The sequence below is a fragment of the Haliotis rubra genome, unplaced genomic scaffold, assembly GCF_003918875.1.
Source record: "Haliotis rubra isolate DU_JTF1 unplaced genomic scaffold, ASM391887v1 Scf79, whole genome shotgun sequence".
In the NCBI taxonomy this organism is placed as follows: domain Eukaryota; kingdom Metazoa; phylum Mollusca; class Gastropoda; order Lepetellida; family Haliotidae; genus Haliotis; species Haliotis rubra.
The window spans coordinates 165,072-188,414 of NW_025767512.1; the positions used below are offsets into that span (position 1 = coordinate 165,072).

Here is a 23,343-nt window from a genome sequence, read left to right on the forward strand (position 1 = left end):
ATTTACCAGATAGTTCACTTCAGGAAGCCTTCAATCAAAACACGTATTCAGATACGTCTGGCACATATCTAAACACTGATGTATTTGTCGGCCGATCTTAACCACTTATTGCTATGGATCCACATAAAAAGAAGAAGTCATGCTCTAAAAGGCTTTCTTTAATTGTTTTGCAATTCTGTCTGTAACTATTTCATTAGCAAACTGAATTTGACAGATAATAAACCAGTATCAGTACTAGGACAAATTGCAAGACAAGGTGTCCGATACACACAGCCTTACATCTCCAGCAAGTAAACGATCATGTAACAACAATATATTAACTTGAGACACCTACTTCGTTTAGTTATAATATCTTCTTCTTTCCTTGTATCGTGAAGTGAATGAAGTCCTGAGCGGGTCTGTGGTTCTGGCTTAGGTATGCCAGTTCCCCTTGTTATTGAAGGAAGAGGCCACGCTGAGCCAGGGGCCTGAAAATATTTTCAAAATTATTTCCCAAACATGACTCATTCAGTGGCTCCTCTACTGATTTGTTGAAAGTACTTTCACACATGACAAATTCCTACACATCAGGCAAAATCTTAGGAGACTAAAATCAAATTTTCCCAACCTTACTTACCATGGTTTAACCATCAATGAGAAACATCAATATTATGATTTATAACATGCAATCCAGGAATATATACCTCATAAATACCCAGTGGTGGTAGACATGTAGAACTGACATTAAACTATTTTCCTTTGAAGGGTCTACTGTAATCAATAACACAGCAATCCTTGAACTTCTGTATTGACAATACCGAGCATTAGTCATCTCCTATATCCTGGTACAATTCATCAAACTGTCAGACCATCTGTCAAGCATGTCCACAACACCAGCATCACGTAACTCGCCTGCATATCAAGTTAACATGATGTGAATAACACTCTTCACGATCCACTGATGGCTGACATCTAACAACAGGACTGTCTAACTTACATGTTGATTAACATTTTCTTCAAACCAATTAGCTATTTAATTTCAGCAACAAAATTCTTTCCCAACTTCCTTAATGAAATCTGTAACGCAGTTACAGTTCAAATAGTCATAAGTAGGTCAATGCTATAAGGAAAATATTATTTACAGCCACCACCTGAAAGGATTGATTTGACTTTGAAACACTTTCTTTAAAGACTACATCAGAATGACCACAAGTATTAGGTATGGTCAACTAATTGTCATTTTCACTTACCCTTTGACTTGCTAGTCTCAGAGACTCTGTAAAGTGTTTATCAACTGCAGCAAGAGCATCAGATGACTCATGTAAGATCCTTTCCCTCTCCTGTCTCTGTTCCTGTTCTCGGAGCAGACGCGAATGTTCCCGCCTTTCCCTCTCAAGTCTATCTTGCCGTTCTCGTTCCTTCTCCAACCTTTCCAATTCGTGTTGTTTCTCTCGTTCTTGTCTTTCCCTTTCTGCTTTCTCTCTTTCAGCTTTCTCTAACCTGTCTCTGAAATTCACAAGCATGGAGGTGTGATTCAAGCTGTACATGGTTGGTGGGTTCTAGTGGAATACCTGAAACTAGGACAGCAAGGGCAAAAGAAGGTCACACTTGACTTCACAGCTATAGCAATGTATTGACAATCATACCCCGGGGAGCTATTCACCTAGTCTATCCCCATTGAAAATTAGTCAACCATACAACACAGCAACTTTTGTGAAGTCCTGCATCAGTGATAAATTATAGTCTGTTTCAGAACAGCTCCGGATAACTGCTTTGTATGCACAAGCAATGAAATTCTATAACGATTTCCTTTCAATGATTTGGTATTCAAATTGCAAGGATAATGTTCAATGTATATTCTGGATGAGTCTTAACCATCTCAACACCAAACACACAGGAAAGGGTTGTTGGTTAGCTTCTTCACAGATATTTTAACATTAGTACGTAAAGATGTACTGACACCATTTGTAGATACAACCATGGCCCTTTGCCAATCCTGAGATTTGTGGGAGATGGAAAGTTATAAAACAGAATAAATACCAAGAAATACCAAGTGTTAGATAAGAACTATCCTTGTTTGCCTCACTTCAACCCAAATCAACCAGTCTGAATGTCAGGTGATTATAGTCTCCAACTAGACAAGCTAGCTTGTATTCAACAGTAAGCCAAGCTTGATCGAGTTACATAAACGTTGAGTCCAATTACACCTGAGGGGCAGATTATACTCTGACCTCTTCCCAAGGTCATCTCCCCAAACCTATCTTCAACCTCCCAGCATTCTGGTTAACAATAGGCTATGGGATTGGATTACTAATTGACCGCTTGCCTGTGTGCTTGGTTCACAATTAACATTTTCTGTTGTTCAAAAATACAGATTTTCAATACAAAAGTCTATGGCTGGGGACACTATTTTAGTGTTTTATTTAAGAATCACTGCTGTTATTTATTCAAATTTTTGTTAATTTTCAAATATTTGTTGTTATTTTTCCCTTTGAGTTTTACACAGAAAACCAAACAACTCCAAAACCCAAACCTGTCAATATCAAAATATAACATACAGCTTATTCACCTTAAAATAAAATATTCAAGGACTCTTTCCCCCCATTTGTGTTCATGAAACACAAAGTAAATACCACATGATACAGCAAATATTTTCCCCTCAACCTGAAAAATCCCAATTAAACACAAGGTACCAGTGCGCAATGTCTAACCCACGTATAATATTGACCTGTAGCTGATGTCATGTATATTAAATGTAAGAGCAGCATAAATCATTCAGCTGCCTGAACCAGAGGTGATCAATGCAATCCCAGCCACTACTACGCAGGCTCGCAGTACTGACGTCATTTACTCGTTTTACTCTGCAGATGTCAGCAAAATTGATTGATGGCTTTTCCCCATACAGGCTTATCAGTCATCTGTGTGCAAGAGGCACATCAATAATGTATACGACTATAGTAAACCTTTTTACATTGGGCTGCACCTTACAAATCAACCTTGCCATAAAGAGTGCATGTTTCCCTATAGAAATCTCCCATTGTATGTTCTTTGAAAGTGACTAATTTTAAATCTATTTTTTTGTTTTATTAATATTTTGTTCTTAGATTGGATGCAACCAACAGTCAGAAAAATTAATTTCCAAAAGCTATTCTTGAAATAGTAATCACGACAATAAGAGGAGAGGAGTAAAAAAATATTTGTGTTAATATGGTAACATATAATACTTTTTGAGCTCCTACAATATAACACCATAAGAGACATCTTCAAAGACCCAGTAAATTGTATCCTGTTAAACACCAACCTTAAACCCTACTAATAAAACAAAATCCTCAATCTTATCCTCCAACAAAATGAACTCTCTCACACACACAAAAGAAAAAGAAGCGAAAACACATTACAAAATTGCACACACAAAAATGTTTTAACACAAAAAACATTTTGGAAAAAATATCCACTATCATGTTCAAAATGGCCTGCGCACATGGTGCACAAGTGACGTAGGAGGATATTCAAAGCAATATTCAACCAAGACAGTACAGTGATAACGTGGAGCTACTTAGCTAGGCAGCAGGCGTCCTAACACCTGCCATCCGTCACGAGCCTGTTTTATTACCTGGGGCCAGTACCGGCTGTCTGAGTCATAACCTAACCTCATTTATCTACAGTCCTCCTAAGTCTACATTAACACTGACATGTTCGTGTCAACGCTGCCTGTACTTTAGGTCTTGCCCTAGTAACAACCACATACATATTCATCCACTCACTTGACAGTCAGTCATAGGTTCTCTCGAGGACATTAATGACAACAAAGTCAACTGTTTGGGGGATTTTCTTTCTAAAATGCTCACTTACTTCACTAGATATTCAATAATTCTCAAATTGCTTTACACAAATAATCAATACATTTCCAAAGGCTAATTTATGAATCTGAGTGCTAGTGGTATTAGACCCTTGATAGCAAATATCAACAAAACCGATAAGAAAGGTAAACAATATTTTTCTAAAGCATGTGATTTGAACTTGTGGATAAGAATGAAGGCCATATCTGTTATCTAAATGAGACACAGTATTGAACCCAATCACGCAAGGGTTGTGTGAAAAATATGGCGGGCTAAACCCACAGACCAACATGGTGGACTCTGTACCTTGCTCCAACAAGCTACAATGACCTTCACCTTCACTCCTGTGCTCACTTGCTAGAATATGCCAAGCGTAAATGTTAACTGCCAACAGCATTTATACAAGTCATCCAGACTGCTGAAAATGAGGTCAGGAGGAAGATTTATGATGGTATAAACCCCTCACACCTCCGATACTAAGTCTACACAAGGCTATCAGGCAACAAAATGCTTTACCTCCAGGCAAAATTTCACTACATCAAACCGATTGCTTCTTTGTTAATTATTTCCCAGGGCAAGAGCGATGTCACGAGAGATAATCCACAACATACATTACAGACTAGACTGATGTTTACACCATATACAAGAGAGAATATTTGACCCTTTCTAAAACATACAATCTCATTATAATAAATCAATTAAAAAACCAATTCACAATGCAACAGTACAACTACAGCCACCAAAGTGACAGTAGGAAGACAAAATAGTTAACAGTGTTGTTGTGATGTTTAAGATTGCTGAGAGGAAACTCTCAAAGCCCTGGGTGAAGCAAAGGTTTAGCAAGCTCCTCTCTACAAACAAACAAGGCATTCAACGGGCCTGTGGAAGCACATGTTCTAACTGCTGTTGTATCAGCTGCATCCAGCCTCTGTCAAGGTCATTCGAAAACCACACACACAATACCCACGTTTGTTTATCTACAACTAAACAGTACCTACTCATATCCAGCCCAAATCCAAAAGGAAGCTTCCAGAGACTAGAAAATAGTTCCGGCTATCCTCCATTAGTTAGATTCACTATTTCACAAGCTGGTGCCCGCCATCCCGACCTCAATCAATATGGCTGCCTGCCTGCCCGTCTGCTCAGCTATAGAGAAGCTGTTGGCTGAACACAAAGCCATTCTGACCTCAAAGTTGTACAAGCCGCCATTCTTACATTGTTAACTCACCTAAGCATCTACAGACCGCCAAGCACTACAGCAATGTTCACTGATGGAGACGGGGACAAACACAACTGCCATGCCATGTCCACCATATCACCAAGGTGCTGTGAGCTGGCGCTAGCTATTCTCATTGAATATTAATGTGGCGTTGTCTGGCTGTAGTCACGGCTATAGCTCATTCTCAAAATCTTATCTTGATGGTTTCATTGTGTATTGATTTCTGAGACACAGCAACTGCTATGCTGTCGTGTGGGTTTAACACTAGATATATTTATCGTGTAATGCACTGTGGACACAGGTACTTATTGTGACGAAACTGGTTTGGGGAGAAGAAAAAATGCTCCATAATTCTTGGCATAGTGTAGCTCTATTCATCAAGCTTAAAATGGTACATTATGTAAACATCCCTCACTTTGTAATTATACTACAACCATTAATTATTTAAAACAAAAAATGAGCAGGATTTTGCAGCATCAGCAAAATGACAAGCATTTAAACATGTCAAGTTGTCATGGGACCAACATTTTTAAATTCAACACACTAAGTATTTACATAACAGCCAAAGGTAAACCACCAGAACTGACAAACACATGCTAGTACAAACTGTCATAATATCTTTCTAACCTGAAAATGTCTGTTTGACATGCAGAACCAGTTTTAACTACCCCAGTAACATGTGATTCCTTGATAAACAGTGCTGGCAATATCACAAGATCTTATCATGCATGTGACAGGAAATACCAGTGGCTGGCCCACTGGACTAGCATGCAGACCTGCTCAATCAGCCCTAACCTTTACACAACAGGGAGTTACACAATACCCAGCAGTCCCAAGCTCGCCCACCCATTAATGCAGACCTGGAGAGGCCTGGCCCAGAATAAATCACTCACTAATCCTGTCAACTCAAGAATGTTTACACTTGTGAGTCATTTTCTCCAAGGTGTCCAACTTGGCAGCCAGAGCCTCAACTGGCTCCAGTATTGTTTGAGTTGTTATGTCACAGGTCAGCGTACAATCAGCCACCATCCCTTCAGCGTGATCACTGAATCTAACCATGCTTAATTTACCATAATTAAGTCTGTAGTCAGACCTTCTTTGTGGAGTAATGTTATCAAACATTTACAAGGTTCAATAGCTCATGCTGTAATTGGTTTAAAATGGGCTCGACAATGGATGTGAATACAAGCTTTTGTTTGTCTGTTGAGAAGCGATTATCTTGGGATTCATATAAGTATATTAGTTCAGGGATAAGATATTATGAGTGGAACATTGCCAGTTACTGAGATAAATATTTGATGCCTAAGAAGACTGCACAACCTGCTATAAACATGAGCTACACTAGGAAATACTTGCCACAGGAAGCAAGACAATTCTTATCGATATGATTACATTCACAATCAACTCCACAAAAGAAATCACCTTGACCAACAATACAAAATTAAGGGACCCCATGTATAGTTGCAGTTATAGTATCTTAATAAGGAGACCTGCCAAAATTTAATATGAACATTAGGGCTATGGTAAGGACTACCCCACCAGCTCTGAACACTGTTGACATATTGGGTCACCGTTCAATGATCCTGTTAAATTGTACAAATGATCAAAACTTAAGAAGCTTACCGCTGTTCTTTGCGTTCCCTGTCCCGCCGATCCCGTTCCACTCTTTCGATCCTTTCTCGTTCTATCCGTTCTAGTTCCACCCGTTCTCGTTCCATGCGTTCCCGTTCCATTTCCCTAGTTGCTTCTCCAATAAGCTCCTCCTGGTGTTTAGCAAGAGCCCAGGGAGGAGGAATGGGCACTGAAGGGAATTTTTGCTGCCATAACAGTTCCAACTGACTCACTCTACGATGAGAATAAGGTAGTTGCATTAAATGCGCATTTTGTAATTGGTGCATTGCTGCAAGCTGCTGTTGCTGCTGTTGTGCCACAATTCCCCTTGCTGTGAATGCATCCAACTCTCTAGGGTATGAATGAGGTAGAGGGAGTGGGTGAGAGATGGGGTTCAAGGAACTGAGTTGGTGGTGGTATGGTAGGGAGGTGAGCAGTGTGTGGGAGATGGGGTGGGAGGAGAGGGATGAGGAAGAGACGGGTATGCCAGGTATAGGAGCTGGCACTGGGTTGTGCACACTTTGATATGTAGGCTGAGTCATTGTCTTTGGATGCGCTAATACATTACTTTGCACAGGATTTTTCCGCATCAATTCAGGGTCTCTATATGGATGAACAGGTTCGTTACCAAGCACTATTAATGGACTAGATGCTGGACTGTTTTTTAAACTTCTGAGATCGTCTAGTCGAGAACTAGGCCTTTTTTCTTCATGATATCCTGAATAATAGCGCTCATCACTTGCACGAGAGTCTGACCTTTCTCTTGAGTCTGACCTGTCTTCTGTGGCAGGTGTAGTAGTATTGCTACGTGGTGCAATGGCATTAAAGTGCGACAGCACACTACTTGTAAAACTATCCCGAGACCTATCTGGACTCAAAGCCTGAGGTTTTGTTTCCATTTTGTCACTCTTTTCTGATGAGATTTCAGCCATGGAAGTAGCTGCCTCTGAGTTGCGGTTGATCTCAGATGAAGATTTTCCATCACCATTCAATGATATATTCTCAGCCTTGGCAAGTTTGGTCACTTGGTCAGTCAATGGTCTTTGCAAGTCAATATTAGCAAGAGATGGTTGATGATTCTGCCCTGAACTAATGAGTAATTGTTTCTTGAAGTGCATATTATCGTCCACCACTGCTTCCTGCTGCCTTGGCTTCCCGTCAGATGAAAGCAGATGGTTTATTTTCACAGTATCAGTTGATTTTGACTCATTTTCCCCTGCTTTCACTACGGGGTTATCAGACACAGTTTCCTTCCTGACCTCATTGCTTTCACTAGAGTCACTGACTGCTGCCAATCTGATCTTCTCGCTCTTTAACTTCCTGTTTTCAGAATTCTTAGGCTTACTCACAGTGTCCTTGACCTTCACAGGAAGGTCAGTTTTTGTGGAGTTTTTATGCTGATTATTATCTTTTGGTATACTGTTTGTAGGTTTGTTAACACAAGTAATCCCAACACTATCTTTAGAGCGTCTGGGTTTTAACTTTAAAACCCGACTCTCTTTCACACAGTCTTCCTCTGAAGGAACTTTCACTTTGTCTTTAATACTCTCTGTACTCTCTGGTACAGGAGACTCAGGTTTATCAGCTTCATTCGTGTTTTTCTGGCGTTTCCCTGGGGATGCAGAACGTTTTATCTCCTCCGCCTGATCCTCACTCTTTCTCTTCCTTTCCTTTGAAACAGGCTGTTTAGTTTTTACTGGAGCTTTTTCTAGAACTGAAACAGATGCATTAGAAAAATTAAATTCTCTTTAACAACAAACAAGGAAAACTTTATCAAATTTATACTCAAACAATATCCAAAAACATACCAGAATACAATATAAATAGGTAGCAGGCTGGTTCAATCTGACCATCTGTTGAAGGTTATGACCTTTCAGCCTTCAGCTGTGTCCAAGAAGTGAGTTTTGGGCAGACAGGTTTGTGTGTAATGGGATGAGTTATGTGAAAGGCTGTCTGTGTACGCTCCTGGGTTAACAGTTCCGCTTCAGTAGCTGTAACACCTGCTGGCTGGCAACTAGTTATCTGCTCTGACTTACAGCCAATCATACAGGAAAGGGGAATCAAGATATTTTTAGATCCAAACATGACTACACAAGCATGTTACTGTAAACGCTTTTTTACACAAGAGAAGGCTTCAAAACTGCTGAAGTGAGAATATCGTGTCATCAAAAGTCAGGGCTGAATCAAGCATCAAGGGATCTTTTGTTAGGCCCGATCCATGTGTGACCATAATAAGATGGCCTACACACACACAAGTAAATAGTACACACATCTACTCCTTCCTTTTGATATCCCAGGGATAAATGAGTTCCATGCTCTTATCAAGACAGACACGATGTCTGGAAAATCTCAAACCCTTCAGAGTAGCACATTAACTCGCCTGGTCAATTACAATCTTCAGGGGCTGGTATCAAGTGAGGAAATGGCGAAATTTGCTTATGTTCAGCCTCCACATAAACCAGCTGGCCGGGCTGCAGAATATTGCAGCCATTTGCTTCTGTGAGATAGATACACTGCTATTAGGTCCACAAGCATGAGTTAATGGTTGCACTGGATGGAGAAAACACTCCCATCCATACCATTCCATTAGCAGTTTTTAGGTGGGAATGCATGTTATTCACAGCAGGTTGAGTTGAATTCAGACACACACACCATCTGTCTGTGAAGGTGTGAGAACAGCATTGTGTTACTAGGGATACACATGATTACTACAACTATGTTATTACTAGTTAACAGACAGTAACTAAAAATAGTTTCACCTTTTTGTACTTTCATAATGTTGCAGTATGGCTCAATACAACATAACATTTCACCAACAACTTCACATATTGACTAAAACATACCAAGTAACTAAGGCTGTAACGATTCACTCGCATATTCGGTGAATCGAACCGAGGCCCTTCATGAATTCAATTCGTTATTCGTGGTCACCACAACCGAATATTAACGAATATTTACAATGTTTTTAAGGGAGTCACAGTGTGTTTTACTTGAACACTTATGTTCTTTTTCAAAGTGAGATATGCAATTATGGAATATGTATTAGCCTTGCAGTAGCACAAGTCATGTTAGTTTGCCAAGGCCACACATGGTACTGTCCACTATAAACTATTACATACCAAATTTGAGTGTCATGAGATAACTGGTTATTGCTGTGACAAATTAACACTGTCAACATGGGCGTTCCATATTGTGCATCAATCACTTAACTACAATATTGTATTCATGAATAATTATTCGTATTCATTACCCAATATTCATGATACATATCATATTCGCCACATAGTGTATTCGTTGCAGCCCTACAAATAACTCAAAACTATGAATTTCCATGAGCTTCAATTACATATACATTTCAATAACATTTTTATCAGGGAACAATGGGGGTTAAAAGATTAGGTCATGTAGCGCCACACAGAGGGCCCTACCTCTGCAACCTGAGTAGCTGTGACCTAAACAACGCGGACTGGGGGGAGTGTGGTCTGTGATAAAGCTGTGACAATGGACAGCCAGCCATTTATCAATGTGGGAATGTGAGCCCTGCCGCCACCAGCCACTATTTAGTTTCGTGACCTCCAACTTCGTTCATTTACAAACATGACAGCTTGCAAGCAAACTGATGGCTGCCCCTTAAACAATAGGGATTTGTCTGCACCAGTCCCCATATAGAATATCATGTTCGAGTGTGTGCATATTACATCTATTAACACAATATATATTGATTTCCACTTAAGAAATATTGCACCATACACTGTACTGTAACAGCTGGTTTTCATCAACAAGTTTCAAATACAGTTATATTGTACATATAAAAATCAGTTAAACGTAACTCATTTTCAAAACAGATTTCCTCAAATTAGACAAATATTTCACTTTACCTTGCCAAAAGTATTACATTATTTGGCACAGAGTTGAAATTCCCAAGTATGTGGTCTGCATATTTCTACAAATACACAGGAAGCTTGTAAACAGAACCAAATGTGGGCAGCTGAGCTTGCTATCCTAGCAGGCATAAGCAGCTGAGTAAATCCTTTCCATCCATGTTATTGATTCACAACAGTGAGATGTCTCAACAGCATGTCACAGCCATTATTCCACAAGGCATGAATCACGAAATAAAGCACCTTACTGATCAACACGACAGCATACAATCTACAAAAATGTGCGAGTGTGTATGGGTAGGAGATTACAGCTCGGTAGACGAGCTGACTGGTACAAGCTGGTGATGATAACGCTTAAACCAGACACCTTTGAACTTTGAAATTGTATCAAACCAAGATTAGAGCACTCACCTTTCTCCTGCTCTCCTGGTGTACTGCTTCCCGAGGTATGTCTCTGTCGTGTTTTACTATTTCGGCCTCCACTGATGACAGGTCGAATCACTGGCGTATTAGTTGGAGTGGCCGGATTGCTAGGGGGTTGGCGGCGAGTGAAGTGAGCCTACAATGGCAGTGAAATAATCATTACACCCCGCTTCAGCACAATCTATACACAACAAGTGTTATTCCATGTAATCTGTAGCCTACATTATCCTGTGGCGAGCGAGAGCTGTGACTGGTAGACTCCACTAGCATGCTGCCCCGCCAACTCAGACAATAGACCGAGTCTGGCGAACTCTCAACAACATGTGACCTTCAGGCCTGTTTGGCGGGCTAGCTCACAGGAATGTCAAACAGGGGTAAATGGATCCTTCAGCGCTTATCCAAACTTGTCAGTGTCTTGGCCCACAGCCAAAGTACATCACTACCTAGCAGGCCTCGGACCACTCACAAACTTTTTAACAGCATAACATGTGAGACCTAGACTTGCACTGTTCCCCTCTCCACGGGCACTGCTGTCAGAACAGACATGATCACGGCCAGGTCCTATTCACCATCCAAATGGAGTGAGACCTAATGAGCAACACTTGAATATGAGCACCCTGGGGCTATGTTACCTTTGGTTACATAACGGCACACACTACTGTGGCAAATGGGATCGCATTGAGTAATGCCTCTAGGTTTTCCCCAGAATAACAACAAGGGCTGTAAAGCAGTGAGATAAATAAAAGCTCCCTGCCTTCCCTGCCAAGCATGGACCAGCTGTAAATCATACAGCAAGGATAGTCTAAGCAGGCTAAGCCTCACGCACCTGACCTGCTTTCCTCGTCTCTCTCACACACACACAGCCATTTCTCTAACCTCAGCCGGCTTCTTGCCTGGCTATTCATTGCCATAACAGTGTGAAACTAATCTCAAGCCTTCTGCTCTTTGAAAGGGCTTTATTATGCTAATACTGTGCCTGGGGTAGTATTGAGAGTTAGTGTAGGAGATAGCTACCTCTGCGTACACTACCATACAAACTGAGGGGTCATCTCAGGGATGTTAAATATATATGATGTGCCTGTGTGAACGATTGTAGTAGGAAAATCAATAGAATGAGGTGATTGATGCAGTGCACATTTCACTAATCAAAGCTTACAAAAGCTCTTACATTAGACAGAAGGTCTCTAGATACAGCAGCTCATAAATCATTTAATGTTTCTATCAGATGCAGATTCTTGGAATGTACTCCCCTGCCAAGATTTAATCAGATTTGTTTCAATATTTTTACCATAATAACAACCTTCCCATAGCTCAAGGTTAATTGCTCAAATCATTTCATAAACATTAATCTGGAGAAGACAGCTTGGGCAGTGGTGAGCAGTGTGCCTGCTAAACCAAATTGATCGCAATGATGCTAACACTGCAATTCATTCATCCCTAAAATTACATGCACAGCTGTGTTGCTAACAAAACCTTGAACAGATTCTATTACATTTGTCATTACTGATAATTACAGTGGGAATCAATTCGGCGCTGAACACTACTGAGTGCAAGTCTACAAATTGAAACTGAATGAATGACTTGTTTGGTGCAACCGACTCAATTGACTAATGGAAGTTAGGCAGAAGGATCAAAGGTCACGTTAACACAGGAAAGCAAACAGGCACATTTCACATCCTGAGCGATAGTCTATCTTTGCCTAGGATGCAGTCTTATTTAGCCGGGGAATGGCTGGCTGTCAGGTTGAGTAAAGGCGATCTGTTATCAGCAAGATAGAATACCACACACCTTCTCTCCTGTTAGTCATGCTGTTAGAAAACAACATCAGCTGACACCAATCTCCGTGTTACAGGATCCGGGAGATGCAGTTGGTATTCAAGTCGGCCAACAGCGTAATAAATCGGCTCTTACTAGGCAATAACCATACACCTGTCTTGCTTGGATTGAAATACATAACAGCCGGAGGAAAAACATAGGTGAGCGTTACAGCTGCTGGTCTTAAAACATGAATGGAAAATTGTCTCGGGGAAACAAAACCATCCTATTTTGAGTTAGAACATCGCTTCATATATTCCAAACAACGTTTACCGCATCTTTGATCTTGCGTCAAATCTGTTACAGAAATAAAGGAAATCATTGTAAAAGTTCCAATTTTTTAAGAAACCTTAAACACGTCAAGTCTTTGCCACACAACACTAATTTTTCAAAGCTAAACATGGAAAATGACAACCCAAAAAATCTCTCACCCAATTCAAGTGTAAATTACACAACCATCTGAGCCAACAAACTGGAGCTACATACAGACACGATGGAATTAACCTTGGGAAGATAGAAGCTTGTGTGGTGTTTAATGATAGCTGAAAGTCATTATGGTTATGTCCAGGTAATGCTGTCAGCGTAATGGATTATTCATGTTGCCATTTCTCTAAACTAAACTAATTGATTGGGGCCTTGATCAATACCACAGCCTCCACCTCCCCAGTGCCCGACAAAGACTGGAGCACCTGCATATCAATACTCTGGTAGGGCACTTCCTGCACTGCTGCCAGCCATCATCTCACAACAAGCCCACAGGAGTCCAAGCACCTTGCTAATCAACCTGGCCCTATTACACGCCGTGACAGATGGCCAGCCTATGATACTGGTCCCATCAATATTACACATACTTAAAGATCACAATGTGGACATCCAGCGTGCTGGGAAATTGATTATGACCTTACACCACTTCTGAATCATTTCACAAAATTACTTAGTCCAGAATCAATGAGTTAATTTCCGGGAATGTCCTTTCAAATATTTATCTTGTAAATATCACAGTTCACAGCATTACTAAACAGCCAAGACCATGAACACTAAGTAAATATGAATGATGAAACTTTCATGAGATGCTGTTTTAAACATACATAGATTATACACAAGATTATCCAAACAAATATTGAACTACTTTATCAATATCACAACCATAAGAATACAACCATAAAGAATTCATTCATAACTGATAGGATATTCATATATATATATACCCAAACCACATGTCTAACCTGTCATAATAACAGTTGACACTGAAAAGGATACGTGTGGACAATTGGACTAAAATAAGAACATAAGCCTACTGTACCTGTTGTGGAGTAATCAGGGGGCTATCACACAAGGATAACACAAAAGATATCAAACTCAATATATTCAACTAATCAGACAGAAAACCTTGTCTCCTCTGACTGAAAGGTAGACCAAGATTGACAAGATAACATAGATTGTCACCGATTCAAACGGTTCCAGCTCGCTGCTAGTCGGCCCACCCCACATTCATATATGTCTTTCAATAACTGTTAAACCCAACCAGGCAATGCTGTAATTGTGTATAAGGGCTTTTTATTTACTTATGTGAATGGACAAAGGTGATATATAGCTTTTGACCCAAGAACAAGAGACTTGTAGGGTGACCCACTTTGAAAGACTCAGTAAATACTGAAGGCTCAAGGGCCTTGTGTATTCAGAAGATGACCTTTTGCCCCTCAAAGCTTGTTGCTAGGCAACACGATCACACAGACAGCCAAGCTAAACTTAGTAAGAAGGCTTAGATTACTATTGAGCTATTCAGCCTACATGGATAGGGGGAGCTCCTTGAGGGACCTTACATGAGGTAGGTAGGCAGGGAAGACTGGATATTTTGAATGTGCGGACAGTTAATAAGCGTAACAACCACATCCTGCAGCCAAGTACCTGCGTGCTGTTACTGCGTGACAACTTGACCTGCATGTTAAACAAGTACAGATAGGGGCTCAAAGGCACCTTCAACCGTTAACAAAGCAAACCACACAAGGCCCGATAACTTTTTAGATAGCAAGTCAGAGTTGTCAGTGATAGCTCACTGATACAATATGCCACCACTCTATCTGTATGAATAGAATATAGTCTTCATTTCAATATGATTCACATAATCTATTTAAGTAAACGTGTCTATTTGGGTAAACAGATTTCCATTAAGATTGTAGCTTGATTTTAAGATACACCCTGTCATCAAATGTAAATAAGTGATGCTAATAATACAATAAAATAACTTTAATATTATTAATAATATAACTTAACATGTCTTAACACTAGCTATACCTCTTCAGGACCATGTTCAATTCGGTACACCGACACATATTTCTTCATGTCAAAATTGTTTATATACAAAGAGATGTCAAATTTGAAACAATGGCTCTTGTTTTCCTCCTTTGCCTCAGGGAGTTAAGATCTAATCTAGTCTGCTCAAAGTTCGACATGACATTCACACACAATTTTGTACCAGCTAATACAAGCTCTTTCTTAATTCAACCATATCCCATTTCACCTATACCCTCAAGAAATAGTCTTGTCTTCAAACAGTTAAACTGGATTTATCCCAATATTTCAAATATATTTCTAAAACTGCTGTTCTTACCAAGCATACCCATCCAGATTAGAAGAAACAGTGACAAAAGGAATTGCCTAATCAATGTAAAAGATCAAGCAGCTGCTTACCTTTAGTAAAATAACTGTCTCTCTTTACATGACAGCACAATAAAACAAACCATTTCAGACTCATTTTGCAGCACATAACTGAAAGACGAAAACCACCATTGGGCCCAACTAGTATAGAAGGGAGTGAAACAAAGGGCCTCAATGAAATGCTTAATAATTGATATCCATTGTCTCAGCCACTGCCAGTCTTTGTTTCTTGTGAAAGATTGCCTGACATGGAACCACTCAGTAGACCGCCAGTGCATGAGGTTAAAGGGATTCTATATTTCATGTAGCTTAATCACCACATCAACTGTCATTTCTGAAATTTCAACTTCTGCATTTAATGAGCTATGTAAAGACTTCTACCATGTGGGAATAGACAGGAGAAACCAAAATGTCTTTTGAACCATCTGGGGACTACTCCATGGATCCAGAACACAACATAAATCATGACATTAAAATTAAATGATATATCAAAGATATCACGAAACCGCCACAGAAATACTAATGTTGAAATTGAAAGGGGCACTATTCACTGATGATACAGCAATGAAACATTGAAGGCCCCAAATACCATTCATAAGATTAACACATAAATATCATGCAGACCATTATCAACTAAATACACTTGTCTTCGGTCACATAAAACCAGACAAGAAAGAAAAACTATACACCTTAATAAACAAACCAGCTCAGAGAGAGAGGGACACCTTTGTTGATCCAAGCAGTAACGGAACACCTGCACAAGATGTTTGAAGCGCAACTATGCTGACATGGGTCAAAAGGTAGGTGTTAAATTATTCTCCAGCCCACAGTGTTTGCATGAGGGACAGCAGATAATCGGATTCAACCAGCACGGCATCTTCCGTTTCTACAAATGTCACACATAGTTGGTGGCTGTACCTCACTCTGCAAATGTCAGTGTGCAACCAGAATATCACAAGGGCTAAATGGATATCATCTGGCGGCGATAATGAGGGTCGAGTAATGAGAGCCCACAACAAGTCTCCAGGCAGGGAGAGAGTCAGGGACTAGAGGAATATAGGGTAATTGGACTCCTCATTGATCATGTTAAGCCACAAGATGCACGCCAATCTTCACTGAATTGTATTGAATCTGCTTCAAAATGCCTGCCATAAGGCTTTATTACGTTCTACACACCAGGAACTTAAAACCTCTTCAGGACCATGTTCAATTCGGTACACCAACACATATTTCTTCATGTCAAAATTGTTTATATACAAAGAGATGTCAAATTTGAAACAATGGCTCTTGTTTTCCTCCTTTGCCTCAGGGAGTTAAGATCTAATCTAGTCTGCTCAAAAAGTTCAACATGACATTCACACACAATTTTGTACCAGCTAATACAAGCTTTTTCTTAATTCAACCATATCCCATTTCACCTATACCCTCAAGAAATAAAGTCTTGTCTTCAAACAGTTAAACTGGATTTATCCCAATATTTCAAATATATTTCTAAAACTGCTGTTCTTACCAAGCATACCCATCCAGATTAGAAGAAACAGTGACAAAAGGAATTGCCTAATCAATGTAAAAGATCAAGCAGCTGCTTACCTTTAGTAGCCAGAAAAAAGAAATAACTGTCTCTCTTTACATGACAGCACAATAAAACAAACCATTTCAGACTCATTTTACAGCACATAACTGAAAGATGAAAACCACCATTGGGCCCAACTAGTATAGAAGGGAGTGAAACAAAGGGCCTCAATGAAATGCTTAATAATTGATATCCATTGTCTCAGCCACTGCCAGTCTTTGTTTCTTGTGAAAGATTGCCTGACATGGAACCACTCAGTAGACCGCCAGTGCATGAGGTTAAAGGATTCTATATTTCATGTAGCTTAATCACCACATCAACTGTCATTTCTGAAATTTCAACTTCTGCATTTAATGAGCTATGTAAAGACTTCTACCATGTGGGAATAGACAGGAGAAACCAAAATGTCTTTTGAACCATCTGGGGACTACTCCATGGATCCAGAACACAACATAAATCATGATGACTTCACATTAAAATTAAATGATATATCAAAGATATCACGAAACCGCCACAGAAATACTAATGTTGAAATTGAAAGGGGCACTATTCACTGATGATACAGCAATGAAACATTGAAGGCCCCAAATACCATTCATAAGATTAACACATAAATATCATGCAGACCATTATCAAACTAAATACACTTGTCTTCGGTCACATAAAAACCAGACAAGAAAGAAAAACTATACACCTTAATAAACAAACCAGCTCAGAGAGAGGACACCTTTTGTTGATCCAAGCAGTAACGGAACACCTGCACAAGATGTTTGAAGCGCAACTATGCTGACATGGGTCAAAAGGTAGGTGTTAAATTATTCTCCAGCCCACAGTGTTTGCATGAGGGACAGCAGATAATCGGATTCAACCAGCACGGCATCTTCCGTTTCTACAAATGTCACACATAGTTGGTGGCTGTACCTCACTCTGCAAATGTCAGTGTGCAACCAGAATATCACAAGGGCTAAATGGATATCATCTGGCGGCGATAATGAGGGTCGAGTAATGAGAGCCCACAACAAGTCTCCAGGCAGGGAGAGAGTCAGGGACTAGAGGAATATAGGGTAATTGGACTCCTCATTGATCATGTTAAGCCACAAGATGCACGCCAATCTTCACTGAATTGTATTGAATCTGCTTCAAAATGCCTGCCATAAGGCTTTATTACGTTCTACACACACCAGGAACTTACATTATTCAAATACATTTTTTAATCCATGAATAATTACTAAGACCTTTTCCAAAGTTTGAATCTTGTTTTTAGAACTCTGAAAAAATAATTCACAAAATTTCCCTTTGAAATTCAAACTGCTTTACAATATGTAAATTGACTTCACTGAAACCTCTCCTAAAAAGGAACTACCAGCAACTATTGAAATACCAGGGGAGCAGTTACCACCTTGATGTGTTGTTAACAGAGTCATTGTGAAAGTGCTTACCAGCACTGAAATGTCAATGGAACAGTGCAAGTGATAATGTTACGGTGCACTACATAATTGATACATGTTTGTTAGGCCCTGCTCACCACCTCGACCCATCCACTCCCATTGGGTCAGCAACATAGCAGTGTTTCCAAGCATGAATGAGGATAGACAACATGACTCACATGGTATTATTTTCCCTCAAGACAGCAGGTGGCGTTCTTTACAAAGGAGAAGGAAATATTTCCTGTGGTAACCTCAATACCCTGTTTTTGAGGAGTGGCTTGTATTGGCATTCAGGATACTACGACCAAGACGATTGTACACTCTACAACCTTATCCAACATTAATGCGGCTTTCCTCAACATAATTAGTAACATTGCCATAGTAGATTAGCTTACTTATTTATAGCTCTGTATCAGGTATCTTACAGGGTTTCACAGGATTGATAGAAACATCACTTGCTATCGTTGTATGGAAAAATCAAAGGTAACCATTTGGATTGCAGTTCAGTTTGGTAAATGTCAACTGTATATCAGATCATCTAAATTTCCCATTACACGTGGAGGCATAGGTTTACAGTTTGTAAAGTTTCAAAACAGTATTGAAAATAATACCGTGACATTTACAAGGAAAACTTCGGGAAAACTTTTGTTGAAGAAAATACTCTTGTGAGAAGAATATTAACTACATGAACAAAAGATTGCTAACCAAGTAATGTGTCTGTTTATCTAAACTCCTGAAAGACATTTTACCAGATAGGATTGTCAAAAGAGAATGGCTTAAAAACTTGTTTACACAAGTAGTATTAGTCAGTTCAAAATCCATTAATCAACCTGCGCTAGACGACCACACCAAATAATTTCCTTGATCAAAAGCTATCAGATTGTACTCCTTTTATTGATTTCTGGTCGGGAAACTAGACTAGCCATGATAAATCCATACACACAACATTAATTTCAGCTTCAGACATCCATTAACATCCTGCCTATATCCTCAGATAGAGACAACTAGCACTTGCTTCACCTCACAGAATACTCAAGTTGTGCTAAAAAACATAAACTATCTCGGTTAATGTGGCCTGTGATGATGATGTGAGCAGAGTTTGCATGAATGATCTGTAATAATGGTTGCGTGGAAGAGGGGCTGGAGACGAAGGTAACTCAGTGTAGCCCCCCTACAGCTGCTGTTGCTGCTGCTGCTGCCTCTAAAAGGCCGAGACAGGAAACTGTAGGGTATCTGGTCGAGGTGATGTGGTACATTCAGCCAGACCACTGTGGAGCTTATTACCATTACTTTAGGTCATCAAAAGCTATTGATTTTACTATTAGAACTTATCACACTCGTGACAGCTTGACAAGTTCAGTATACGTCAGTTCAAAGGAAATATTAGTGGTCATCTGCACTTACTTTGTGAAAAATAACTGTGATCACAGATTGTGAAGCATTTGTGAGAGAGATCAGTGTAAAACTTTCAGTTGTTGAAATTAGGCATGGACGTCTTATAGCCTTGATGCCTAAGTTCAGGATTAACAGATTTATAGATTCAAATACAGTAGCAGAAAGTATCAAGGACCACAAGACCCCATAGTGTTCAACAGTGACTCCCACAACAAGATAAAGACATTAAGCAAAATGTATCTCTTAGTCCACTTTCGACAGAGCACCCTGGATACTAGTTCCACGCCTAATATCAATCAAAAATAATTATGAGAAAGAAAACAAGTTACACCAATCCAACATTAATTTGTAATCTCAGCTGAATGTGTTCAGCTAAACATTCTGATTCCCCCTCAGGTAAATAAAAGATTTATTTTGATTGTATACATTCTATGTAAACTATGGACCCTGACAGGGAGTGCTGCAGAGTGACAAGTACACTGAGAAAGTTGAATGAGGTTAACAGTTGTTCAACATACACGAACACTGAAGTAAACATGTACCCCCTCAGTAGTGCGGATGTGTACGAGATGATGCACCAAGAAGTCAGGAGGGACACTCCTGCCTACTCCACATGCATGGTCTTCATTACTTATCAAAAACAAGGTCTGGCATGAGTTGTTGAAGCCAGCTGAGGAGATGATGGTGAGGTTGGGGGAGCCTGGAGTTTGGGGGGACCTGGCGTTGTGGACCTGGTGTTGTGGAAGGTAAATGGTAAGAAAATGAGTGTGGGCGAGGTTTCTATCAGTGGGTGGAAAGAGGATCAAAAGATCAGACTTGATTTGTCTCTTTGCAGCTTCGATACCGGTTGTGAGATTTGTCTTAGAAGAAAAGGTGCGGCTGGTTGATATTTGAGGGGTTAGCCACTTGGAACAAACATATTGTAGTACAAACAACTATGCCACACGTGATGTATTGGGTGACAGCATGCCCACCAGGTCAAAGCACTCAAGAGATCATTATCTTTCCTTAACAAACACAGGAAGGGGATTGAAGAACAATCCTTCAGGCTTCATACATGAATAAGCAAGATAATAATCTCAAAACGGAATCCTATACCACAGGTTTAGGCAATCAATAATCTGTACCAGAAATTCAAGTCTCATTAGATTCTACTTATGCCTATGTCACATTATATATCATCAGGCAAATCTACAGTACAGAATCACAGCTGTCATAAAAATAAAAACAGTATCCAAAATACAAAGTAATAATACCGATCAATGTCTAAATTCAGTTCAAACAGTAGCAGCCAAAAATGTTTTTGTCAAAACTTTTCTGAAACGTGGTATTTGGCATCAGACTGTGATGAATCTGGTATCAAGAAATGAATCATAATAGTTGAGCCTACTAGATCAAACAGAATTTAACTAAATTCAGACTGAAGATGCAACTGCAGATATATCATATCTTCAAACATTAAAGCTCTCTCCGCTCTAAAGGTGTATCTGTACTAAATGTCCAATACACTTTATAATTTCCCTCAAGCTTGTAGACAAACATTTCAAAATCAGTTCTGTATACTAGGTGTGAATGTATTAACTTCTGAGTGTAAATCTTGTACCAAAATATGAGTCACTTTTCACAAGTCGACCATGTTATACACATGCTGTTGTATTCCTGATGTCTGAGAAATACTGCCACTCACCTGTTGATGTTCCTTGTTATTATTATGGGTATGTCTGGGTCTGCGACGAGGTGTAATTCCAATTTCAACGCCTCGAAGTATGGAGTCCACAACTGGATAAAAGAAAGAGAAATCAGATTCAGCTCTCTTACCCCTGAAATCCATGAGGGCAAAACAAACCACGCTGCATCTAACATCAACTTCACATCCGTGAGTTTGTAGTAGTGACTGAAACCAACAAAGAAAGCCAGTCCGTAGGCCGGCATATGACTCACAGTGTGACTGCCATGTTCTCTGACATCTTGAGCGGCTCACGTCATCAACCCACAAAGGTCAGGGAACACACCTTTCTTTATTCACCCAGGGCTTAGCACAGGTTATTTTCATATTCCCTATCCGGGTCTGTCTTGGGTCTCTGCGGTGTGCTGATAACGCCAGCTCAAATGAGCAGAGCACAACTGATACTGGGCTGTAAGTGGGAAATTGCCTGACTGCTGTGTTTGTGCCGTGTCTGATCAGGTGCTTGAATGCAGCATACACCAGACAGCCTGCTTGGTTAACAATGGGCCTACACAAATTTGTTACACACAGTGTTAGGACCTGGCTTTGGCTTATCACTGTGGTGTAAGGTTCAAGTACAGAAAATCAATTCCAAGCTAAGGGGACAAGGATCTCCATTGGAGGTTATCTTCCACAGGAGGCCGGCCTGGTGACCAGATAACTACCAACAGCCTAACTATCAACTAAATAATGTGTGGTATTTGCCAAAACAAGATTACAGACTCATTCTCCTGTCTGGGACCCAGTCCAGATTGGTGTTTACTTCAATTGATTGTAGTGAATAATTCATTCTTCTCTTCAATGCTATGGCAATTTAAAACTGGCATCAATATAGGATTATGAGTCTAGCTCCCTGTCGGTCATTTTTCAATTTTGGTGGAATTAACCTTATTTTCTCTTGTGGTGATCTGAGAAAGTAGTGCTGCCATTGAATATGTTATTGTCAGACAGCTGAAACCTACATGGGATTAAGATCATGGGCTATTGCACGCAATGTCCATTTTTGACACTTACAGAGCGTCAAGTACTTCTGAGTGTGAATAACATAGCTCTGGCTGCATACCAACTTGCAATATTTAATTCTTTACATATAAGATTCTGCATATATTTCCTAAACAGTATTCAGAAACCATTACTGTCCAAGTCGCTTCAAATCCATATCCTGTAGAAGTGATTCTGTTCTGGTGGAAATATTTCACTCTAAAAAAATCAATACCTAGTGGCTATTGTGATTGTGAAGCAGATTGAAGGTGTTACACCCTAAGGGGTTGTTGCACTTATTACATTAACACCAGATTACCCATGCAAAATGCAAGCACCTAGCCATTCTACACCAGGCTATTATCAACAGGCTAAGTCTTCAACCGTTGTGTGGAAATTAATGTTGCCATCAACCACATCATAAATATCCATGTCACAGCCTTGTGACTTAAAAGGTCTCCATATTTTTTCCTAAGCCATCTTGAAAGCCATTTCACCACATTCTCTACAAGCTAAGACTACCAGCTCAGCAGTGGCACATGTCGAAATCAAGGTATCGATTTTTCAAACTTGCCCAAGTTGATGCGTTCTTTTCTGAGAGTAATAAATTCCGGATTCATTTTCTGTGAGAGTCTGCCAGTGATTAATTTGCTCTGAGAAATCTGCGTCATTGGTCCAAACCAGTCTTGTCAGGCAATTTCCCACCGTTGTTAATAGCATCCTTACAGATAGTCTATATAGGTGATTGGGTCTTGCTTTGTCAATTATTACAGAGAATCAAATTAACTTCTCTTGACCAACTGAGCAGTCACAGTC

At 39.9% G+C, this 23,343-nt stretch overlaps 1 protein-coding gene across 1 annotated transcript in view; it reads right to left on the reverse strand.

The window, feature by feature from the left end:
• The window catches only part of LOC124261112 (lysine-specific demethylase 3B-like), a 106,316-nt gene that overhangs the window by 16,675 nt on the left and 66,298 nt on the right, over positions 1-23,343 (reverse strand). Inside the window, 5 exon segments of the mRNA XM_046695429.1 lie at positions 336-467; positions 1,230-1,485; positions 6,661-8,362; positions 10,941-11,088; positions 21,508-21,599. Of these exon segments, the coding sequence (XP_046551385.1) occupies positions 336-467; positions 1,230-1,485; positions 6,661-8,362; positions 10,941-11,088; positions 21,508-21,599 (2,330 nt within the window).